Source organism: Vigna unguiculata, chromosome 8 (genome assembly GCF_004118075.2).
Source record: "Vigna unguiculata cultivar IT97K-499-35 chromosome 8, ASM411807v1, whole genome shotgun sequence".
Lineage (NCBI taxonomy): Eukaryota > Viridiplantae > Streptophyta > Magnoliopsida > Fabales > Fabaceae > Vigna > Vigna unguiculata.
The window spans coordinates 30,759,381-30,769,165 of record NC_040286.1 but is presented as its reverse complement, the minus strand read 5'-3'; the positions used below and the strand labels follow the sequence as shown (position 1 = coordinate 30,769,165).

At 37.1% G+C, this 9,785-nt stretch overlaps 2 protein-coding genes across 4 annotated transcripts; both read left to right on the top strand.

The window, feature by feature from the left end:
- Positions 1 to 552: 552 nt before the first annotated feature.
- LOC114195416 (root phototropism protein 2-like) lies at positions 553 to 3,480 on the top strand. The gene is made up of 4 exons (XM_028085882.1): positions 553 to 743; positions 861 to 930; positions 1,031 to 2,152; positions 2,697 to 3,480. The coding sequence occupies exons 1-4, from the start codon at positions 688 to 690 to the stop codon at positions 3,195 to 3,197; spliced, it is 1,749 nt and encodes a 582-aa protein (XP_027941683.1). The 5' UTR covers positions 553 to 687; the 3' UTR covers positions 3,198 to 3,480.
- A 715-nt stretch (positions 3,481 to 4,195) lies between these two features.
- LOC114194322 (zinc finger CCHC domain-containing protein 10-like) lies at positions 4,196 to 8,277 on the top strand. Of its 3 annotated transcripts, XM_028084463.1 has the most exons (3): positions 4,196 to 5,239; positions 5,374 to 5,937; positions 7,869 to 8,277. In XM_028084463.1, exon 1 carries the CDS (start codon positions 4,378 to 4,380, stop codon positions 5,161 to 5,163), a length of 786 nt encoding a protein of 261 aa, XP_027940264.1. In that variant the 5' UTR covers positions 4,196 to 4,377; the 3' UTR covers positions 5,164 to 5,239; positions 5,374 to 5,937; positions 7,869 to 8,277. The 3 variants fall into 3 exon arrangements, with proteins under 3 accessions (XP_027940264.1, XP_027940265.1, XP_027940263.1); XM_028084464.1 differs by lacking the exon at positions 5,374 to 5,937 and having other exon boundaries at positions 4,196 to 5,214; XM_028084462.1 differs by lacking the exon at positions 5,374 to 5,937 and having other exon boundaries at positions 4,197 to 5,239.
- Positions 8,278 to 9,785: the final 1,508 nt, after the last annotated feature.

The following is a 9,785-nucleotide window of genomic DNA, read 5'->3' as shown; positions in this document are numbered from 1 at the left end:
TGAACATGAATTTGAGTAGAAAGAATCAAAAGCAAAATAGTTGCTTTTCAGAAGCAACCGCATTTGACTTGGTGCTGCGAATATTGTGTTATTGACAGTGACTGTTAACCAATGAAAAATTATTCTGTAGTCTCTGAACTCGTGTAAAATAGTTCTTTTATAATGTATATTCAATTTTTATATCATTAACTAAGAGTTAACACAGTTTATGCTGCCCGCAGAGACATGGATTATCATTAACTAAGAGTAATGATACATATATGATAAATTTTATCATACATAATTAGTTAACTTTTGTCCTAATCTATCAAATTACCTACCTATCGTATTGTTATTCACTTTCCCTTTTCTCTTCATATCTATCAACTGTCCCACTCCCTTTTGGAATAAAAAAATCTACGAACTTTCTTAAAAATAACTTATGAAGAGTGTGATACTCTCAGCTTAAAAAGGAACCCCTTTAATGAAAGGATAAATAAGATAACAACAAGTGAGTGAAAAGAAAGCATGCCAGACATGGACCACAGTGATAAACTCAACTCATTACTAGACAACAATTACAATAATGAAATGAATGAACAGGAATCAAAAATCTCCTTATAGAAGCAACTAAACACGGCATATAACCAGCTGTTACTCTCAAACTCCTAATCCTATTCAGACCACGAAAAACCAACTACATCATCCATGGCAATCCCCAGCCCCACCAGATTATCCCTTGCCATGGAGAGAACCGGGCAATGGTAAACACCACTCCACTCCTTCATTCTCCAATGAACAATTTCATGAATCAGTTAGGGATATGTGTTAATGTTAGTTGTTATTGGAATAAATTTCACATGAATCAATTGTTATTGCAGGATTTTCTCCCCAGAAATCCCAACCGATGTAATTGTTACAGTGGGGGAAGCCGATTTTTCTCTACACAAGGTACCAAAATTTTGCACTTTTGCAAGGAACTTCAAAAAGTCGTCATCATCTATCTGTGATTTTGTGTATTGAAATTATAAGTGCTGGATTTTTTACGCAGTTTATTCTGGCGGCAAAGAGCAACTACATCAGAAAGGTGATAATGGAATCAGAGGAGAGTGACCTAACAAGAATAGACCTCACGAACATACCTGGAGGCCAAGAAGCTTTCGAGAAAGTAGCCAAGTTTTGTTACGGCGTCAATTTCGAGATCACCGTTCACAACGTCGCTCCGTTGCACTGCGCCGCCGTTTTCCTGGAGATGACCGACGAATATTGCAACGGAAACCTCGCTGGAAGAACGGAGGATTTCCTTTCTCAGGTCGGCGTCTCTACTCTCCACAGCGCCGTCGCGGTCCTCAAGTCCTGCCGGCAGCTTCTCCCCTTCGCCGCTGAAGTCAACCTAGTTGAGCGCTGCGTTGACGTAATCAGCTCCAAGGCTTGCAGCGAAGCGAACTTTCCGAGCCAGTCCCCGCCGAATTGGTGGACGGAGGAGCTCGCCGTGCTGGAAGTAGATTCCTTCGCGAAGGTGATTTCCGCCATGAAACAGCGCGGCGCTAAGTATCTAACCATCGCCGGAGCGTTGATCACCTACACCGAACGCACGCTGCGGGAGCTCGTTCGCGACCACAGCGGCGGCGGAAGAGGAATCATGTCGTCAAATTCCGGCGATTCGGATTCGGAGTCGAGAAGAAGCGAACAACGCGAGATTCTGCAGTCTATTGTCCCGCTCTTCCCGAAGGAGAAAGCGGCGTTTCCAATCAACTTCCTCTGCTGTCTCCTGCGGTGCGCGATCTATCTCCGCGCGTCGAGTTCGTGCAAGCGCGAACTCGAGAAGCGCGTCACAGAGATCCTGGAGCACGTGACGGTGGACGACCTCCTCGTGCTTACGTTCTCCTACGACGGCGAGAGGCTCTTGGATCTGGACAGCGTGAGGAGGATCGTCTCCGGCTTCGTGGAAAAGGAGAAGAGTACGACAGTGTTCAACGCAGGCGTCAACTTCAACGAACACTTCTCCGCCGCGATGCAGCGCGTGGCCAAAACCGTTGACGCGTACCTCGCTGAGATCGCTGCTTACGGCGAGCTCTCCATCTCTAAGTTCAACGGCATATCCATCCTCATTCCCGGAGGCGCTAGAAAATCCGACGACGATCTATATCGCGCCGTTGATGTCTACCTCAAGGTACACAGATTACGTAATCAAGTTCCCAAAAAAACGGATTAACTAAAGAAAACGACACCTTTTGGAATTAAACTGATTGGCTAAATAGTCAGAAAGTTTTTTTAATCACTACTTAATTGCTTGATTATCTTAATAACCCTAAATTTCAATTGGTTTGGCCAATAACAGAATAACTACCAGTGTATAACACTTAAAATTGAGGTTAAATTATTTGAATTAATCATTAATTTAGTATTTGAATTTTCCTTTTTTTTTCTTTGACTGAGTATTTTTATTTCTCTTTATAAACTATTAAAGTAATTAAATTGTAGAACTGGCACTTAAAATTATAGGTTCAATTGTTAAGTTATGTTACTGACGTTCAACTGTGAAGTTAAGTTATTAATTTTGACTGTTAAAATTTGTCTAAAATATCATTTACCATACAATTTCTTTCGTACAACAATGACAAAATGGAATCTAGCAAAAGGCACTGTGTAACCCAGACCTAACCAGTGATCAAGTAAGAAACTAACTCCACACGCGCTCACGCGTGTTGTTGCAGGTGCACCCGGACCTGGACGAGATAGAGAAGGAGAAGGTGTGCAGTGTAATGGACCCACTGAAACTATCATACGAGGCGCGTGTGCACGCGTCGAAGAACAAGCGATTGCCGTTGCAGATCGTGCTTCACGCGCTGTATTACGACCAACTACACCTAAGGAGTGGTATGGCGGAGGACAAGGAGGCGGTGGCGGTGGCAGCTGCAGTGGAGAAGAAACAGCTTCAAGCTGACGTGTCGCTGGTGAGGGAGAACGAGGAGTTGCGATCGGAGCTGATGAAGATGAAAATGTACATTACCGATTTGCAGAAAAATGTGCAAGGAACGTCGTCGTCTGGGAAGGAAACTACTGGGCCTGTAAAAAGGCCCACATTTTTCTCTTCCATGTCGAAGAAACTGAGCAAGTTGAACCCGTTCAAGAATGGGTCTAAGGACACGTCACACATTGACGATGCCCCGGTGGACTTGACCAAGCCCAGAAGGAGAAGGTTCTCCATTTCCTAGATGATTTCTTCCGTTCAGCCATCGTCACTGTTCTTAGTAAATTCAAATTTCCATGTTTTTTAGTCAAAATATATCCCTCTTCGTTAAAAGTATTTTTTTTAAAATTAGTTACGTTTCTTTTTGTCTTTATTGTTATTTTTTTTGTAATGAAGGTGTCAATTTGTAATTAATAAAAAGAGTGAAGTGTGATTGGATTTCTTATACTAGATTTGATCATATTTGTATCTATAATGGGGATAGGAGCTACTAGTTTCTGTGTGAATTAATAATAATTATCATACAATGTTCTGATTGATGCTAACTTCCCATCTTCTTTCGTTCTAGCATCATATTTTGACTCGCTTGTATTTTTTAAACTTAACAAATACGTTAATTAATCAATATTAGTCTAGTTACGTTCAGTTTTGAAAACTTAACATAAAACATAAATATAATTTGTTCTTGATAAAAATCGTATCAAAGTATTCAAGAAAATCATAAAAAAATATAACATAAAATATTGATAGATACAAAATTATTAGATAAAGCTTAGATGAGATTTGGATGTCAAATCGCTCTCATAAACCTTTTGATCTAACTGTATTAAACAAATCGAATTCTCACTCCTAACTCACTCACCTCAATAGAAGTTTTATAAATAGAATGTTGCTTTCCAACAACACCACTAGTAAGAGATTAGTGATAACTACTTTTGCATGTTTCTAAGGATTTTGTTAATTTCTTGCATTTGGATTTGGATTTGGATTTCGTATCATAAAAGGGGTCTCTATAAAGCAATGTATTTCATTTTAGCCTATTTTCTTATGACTCTGGTCAGAGGTTAGTCGCTTGAGGTGATGGTTTATTTTTATTTATAAAATGGGGAGTGCACATTCAAGAAAATAAAATTTAAAAAGGGAGTGTAATGGTGTAAATAGCAACTTGCTGAGCTGTTTTCGGTTGAATAGTGGGCCAATTTATTTGAGTGCTGGCCCAACACCCAGCCTTTTCAGACAAGAAATAACCTTTGTCATTTCCATTTTGTAATTTCACTATCCCGTTTTGAGCAAGAAATTGCAAAACCTAACCTCTGCGTATGTATGCGTTGCCGGAATTTACCGAAGAACGGGCAAAACAGAGAGCTATTCCAATATTTATCGCTGATAAGATACAAATTTGAAGATAGATAGCGATATTGAATATGTCTTCGAATAAGAGTGAGGAGAAATCTCAGGCCGCGGCGGAGAGAATTAAGGCAGCGGCGTTGACTGCGGCGAAGGGGTTGAGCCGTGCGCAGGCGGAGCGGGCAGCGGCGGCGGCTGCGCGGAACGTGAACGCGTACGGGCAGAAGGAGGAGGGGCCGAGCCGATGGCAGGAAAAGAGGGAGGCGAAGCGTCAGATGTATCTGATGAGCACCGAGAAGGCCGTGAAATTGGGCGAAAGGAAGGATCTCAAGCCTTCGAGATCCGCTTCCGGCGGCGCCGCGCAGTGCCAGAAGTGCTTCCAAAGTGGACACTGGACTTACGAGTGCAAGAACGAGAGGGTTTATATTTCTAGGCCTTCGCGGACGCAACAGCTTAAAAACCCTAAATTGAGGGTCGATACGCCTGTGACGTATGATTTGGATTTGGATGGCGATGTTCCTGATGGTGATGATAAGGAGGAAAAGGAAAAGAAGAGGAGGAGGAAGAAGAAGAAGAGTGAAAAGAAACGACGTCGTTATGATTCAGATAGTGATAGTGAGAGCGACAGTGGGAGTGATGCATCTTCTGTCTCCGGATCCGAATCTTCCTCTGAGAGTAGTTCGGGTTCTGATTCGGAGGAAGAACGGAGGCGGAGGAGGAAGAAGCAGAGGAAGAGATCAAGACGCAGCCGGAGGAGTTATAGTTCGTCCTCAGGGTCGGAGTCCGATACAGATCCTGGTTCTGACTCTGATTCAGATGATAAGAGCAGCCGGAGGAAGAAGAGGCGTAGTCGTAAGCGTTGAATGAGATCGTGGCCAGATCCATGGAGACAATCATCAAGATTCTGCGATATGGTGGTTGTTTATGATTTGGCAATGGGTAATGTAGAGTTTTGCTGGATGTTTTTGGTTGTTTATCCTATATTGTTTCGACATTCTAATTCGTGGTACTTGCAACTTAGGTTTATTTTTTTCAACAATTAAATTTATGGATGTGTTTTGTGTTATTGTTAGGTGCTCAAGAAGTTGGATGATTTTTGCAATTAAAGCTATCTTATAATTCTGTGGTACTTTCACACTCATTTTTGTTGCCCAAGAACAAGTCTTGTCACTACTACCCTTTGACACAATGTCATCGAAGATCTTGTCACTCTTTATTCATTCGTCAAAGTTTAGCCGCTGGTCCTGCTTGTCCTTTTCCGTGTCCATCCCTTGTTTCATCGTTAGCATCTCTGCTTTGTATAGCACTGGTTTCAATCTCAGTTTGCATTTCTTGTGTCAAGGTAGTAAACCATTCAAAGACGCTGCTACCATAACCGTCTTAAAAAATCTTTATATCAAGCTATGGGAAATGACTCTCAATTTTGGCTCCAAACATAGAACCAATGTATTGCAACACCCTACATGTTCATAAATGCTTATTGTAAGTTATGGAATAAATGAATTTCTTGTACCTCGAAGAATTTAGCAATCCAACCGATTGGGTCTGCCCCCACAGACACTGGCAACTCTGCCTTCTTAGCCCAGATGTGTGTTTTCTCCATCTCTAGCACTGGCACTCTCCTGAAGATCTGGCTGGTAGGATCAATTTGTTAGGAACTAAGTTGAAAAAAGAAAGAAAAGAAACTTTTTTTATTCAATAATTAAATGAACTAGAAATAGGGGAGCTCTCTCTCCTCCACGGGTTTCCCCTTTACAAAGAGCTAATGTTTAATCTACAAGATGAACATCCCCTTCTTTACTCTAATATTCTCTTATTTATTAATATGATTGGCGTGACCCATGATGTCCTTCGAAGTAGTGACTACTATAATTCCTTTTATTCTCTGTCTTAACAGAACCCCAATAGCTTTTGGTTTTCATGCTTCTGGCTATGTATGTTTTCTTCTGCTGTCAAATTCTTGTTGCTCTTCTTACCTTACTTTATTAATCTAGATTACATTAAAAAAAGACACAATTTAGTTTTTCTGCATCTAGATTACCTTAAACTAACTTATTTTGAGCTATTTGCTTCCCTATGTTAGCATATTGTCAATCCCAGTTCATTTTGGTTTTCATGAATTCATGCTTCTGGTGAATCAAAATTTTGTTTCGCCATCAATTGCAGTTTATCACTTGTTCATGTTACCTTAATTTGTGATTTTTTTATCAGCACCTAATTTTGTTGATGGTTCTAGATTACATTAAACTAACCGAGCATACTTGACATGATCTTGTTACCTAATTTTCTGTATCTGGATATTAAATTATTTTCAGAAAATGAAAATGGAAAATAATTTACCGGACACGCCTAGGGTTTCCATATTTCCAATGGCCATTGTGCATCCTGACATTGTTATCTCCTCCTCCTTGTTCATCTTATATGTTACCTTAGATCGAGAAAGGGTAGTGGATTATTTTGAGTATTTTAGAATACCTCAGCACTTCTTCAAAATGTCTTCTTTCATAGATATTTAAAACATTGTTGAATCAATTATTCATCTTACTGTGGAGGCAATCTTAGGGCTTGGTTCTTGTTTCCTTTTTCTAATTAGGGTCGGTAGTCTTATTCTATTTGTGGATTTGTGCTTGTGTAAGGAATATTACTCTATCACGTCATTTTAAAGCTCTAGTGTTACCTAATACTTAATTATCGGTATTAATAAATAGGTCTGCTGGACTAGTATTTTCTATCACATCTGATACATTATTAGACATTATGGGTGTGTTTGGTTCATAGTAGAATTAATTTTCCAACGCAAAAGAAAGAATTAGTTGTTTCTCATTCAACGTGAATTTTTTATTCTTTAATTGATTTTGGAAACCGTATTGATTCTGTTTTAGAAAATCAATTCTAATCAATTTTACATCACTTTGACGTAGAACCAAACACTCACTATGTCAATGTAATGGATTATTGAAACCCTTGTTTTCTTCCTTTCCTGCCTAAACCCTATAATTTCTACAGTTTTGAGGAAGTGTCTCTCAGTATGGCTTGATTGGAATCTCTTCTCCCCAGTATTGGTCATTGCAAACTTTGTTGCTTGCTGAAATGCGTAGGATTTGGCATTTATAATTATTGAAGTTTCATTACTGAAATCAGAAGATGCAATATTATAATGACCGTAGATTGTTCGCTATGTATGAAATTAAATTAGTATTCTTTTGCCACATTCAAAGTTTTTATATTTTATGTAAGCCATTTTCTTGTTGAAATGGTAAATTAGTTCCTTAAGACTTGGTACTGAAACTCGTTGAGTGCACTCCTATTACTTGCAAGTATCCCTGTCATCCATTAAATTCTAACTTGCATATCTGTTCCAGTGTTCACAAATATCAATGCTATATGTTGTGTAGGTGGAAGAAGTTTAATTGTAACGCCTTTAATCTGAAATGTTTTAATCCCCTTTAAAGTAAAAGATAGTACTCCTTTGATTGCAATTTCTAGTAGAATTTTAGTCAGCACGTTTAAAAACTACTCATATTTTTGCTGGTTATGGAGGTTTTTTGAAATTTCTGAATGTATGTAGGCACTTGCTAAAGGGGAAGAATGCATAGCAGCCATTTTTTTTGGTGTAACCCAAATTGTGGCTACCGTTGTGGGGACTAGGGACTCTTCGTAACTTGGTCAAGCAAAGGTTCAACATAGGGGGATTCAGTATATCATATTCTTCACTCGTGGATATTTTTGCTCACTGGTTATAAAAAAACAACTATCCGCTCTCGCTCTTTAAACAACAACCAATTATTGTTGACATAATTAATGATCTAATCCTTTAGTTTGTGGGTTATTAAAGAAGCTTGCATTTAGTTGGTGAGCTCCTGAATATTTAATTAAACAGTAATGATTAGTAGTCGGGAGGACGTGTATCAATAGTCATGTATGTTTGGATTGATTTCATTGTTTAAAATATGTTGTTTAATGTTTGTTTGGTTTAAGTTATGTTTGGATTGATCAAGATGAATTAGCAAGTATTAAAATAATGCTACAATTAAATTTTAATAATTGTTTACATTGTTTAATATACCAAAAGAAATATATTTATCTCATTCTATCGAGGAAACATGTAGAACAAAAATTATTTGGACTCACAAGTTCACTAGGTAGTTAGCACAAACTTCACGATATGTTCTTTTCTAGCTTACGAGGTTTCAAGCTTACTTGGTTTCAAGTTGTCTTAGTAAGTATAATAATCAGATTTATAGATTATATTTTTTTTTTCATTTTGTAAGTGTTTATTGAATAATATTTCATTGAGCTATTTATTCTGGTATATCTTGGACTGACGTAGCACACATGATATTTAAATCACAATGGATTTTTTTTTTTTTTCATTTTCCATTTCTTGTTCTTGTCTAATATACTCCCATCGAATCACAGAAGGCGTCACTGATGAAAGTGGTTCCTAGTCAGTTCAATATTTCCTTTTTGTTAGTCTTTCAAGGTACAAATGTTGTTGAAGTGAATGTAAAATTATTATTTCATTAATTTTACTTTAATTTAGGATTCAATCTAATTCTCTTTAATTTTTTAAGTTTATTTATTTCTAGTTGTTTCCTTGTATAGGGGATGAAACATCTTAAATGTTTTGTGCACAATACTTTATTACTATGTATATGCATCATAGACTACTCTGTCTAATTGTTACAGACAAATATTAATAAGGAAGGTCCGACTAGAATGAAAGGGCATTTTAGAAACTAATTCTTGTTACCAATTTATTCTGTATTGAACTGATCACTGCCTTGTTGATGGATTAAGCAGATTTATTATTGTCCAAAATTTTTAATCAAATTATTTAGTTTACGTTTAAATTATATTGATAATTTAGTCTAAAATTTATTTTATTTTAAATTTTCTGCTAGTATGACAGAAATTGGTTTATAAATTTAACTAACTAACAAGTATATATTCTATTTAAATCAAACAATTAAATAGTGAATCCCTATGACTCTGATTATATGTTAGACACTGGATTTATTGAATTCAATTCAATGCATTTGACACTTTTGTGGTTAGATATTTTATAATAATACTGATTTTTTTATAAAAGCATTACTATTTTCTATATTTTATAATTCATAAAAACTCATCAACATATTAATCAAGGAAATCATAATTTCTCATGATTTGAATCTTCAATTCTTTTCAATTCACATTCATTTATAATACTGATATATTAATTTCTATAAATTAACTCATTAAGTCATTAAAATTTTTCTTTATATTTGACAATACTTCATAAACTGTAATTGTTAAAGAATTGGTCAATTAAAATTCTGAGTGTGTATACATGTGTATGTGTATGTCTATTTGCGCATACGTGTTTTAGTGTGTATGTACTTGTGTTTGTGTTTATATTTGTGTGTCTATGTTTGTGTGTATACATGTGTATGTGTATACATGTGTGTATATTTGTGCTCATGTCCTCTACATTTGTATTTGT

Excerpts from the sequence above, each read along its gene's own strand:
- LOC114194322 (XM_028084464.1), top strand. The coding sequence starts at position 4,378 with ATGTCTTCGAATAAGAGTGAGGAGAAATCTCAGGCCGCGGCGGAGAGA.
- LOC114195416 (XM_028085882.1), top strand. The coding sequence starts at position 688 with ATGGCAATCCCCAGCCCCACCAGATTATCCCTTGCCATGGAGAGAACC. Across the intron at positions 931-1,030 it reads CCGATTTTTCTCTACACAAG|TTTATTCTGGCGGCAAAGAG; the intron begins GTACCAAAATTT and ends TTTTTTACGCAG. Across the intron at positions 2,153-2,696 it reads CCGTTGATGTCTACCTCAAG|GTGCACCCGGACCTGGACGA; the intron begins GTACACAGATTA and ends GTGTTGTTGCAG.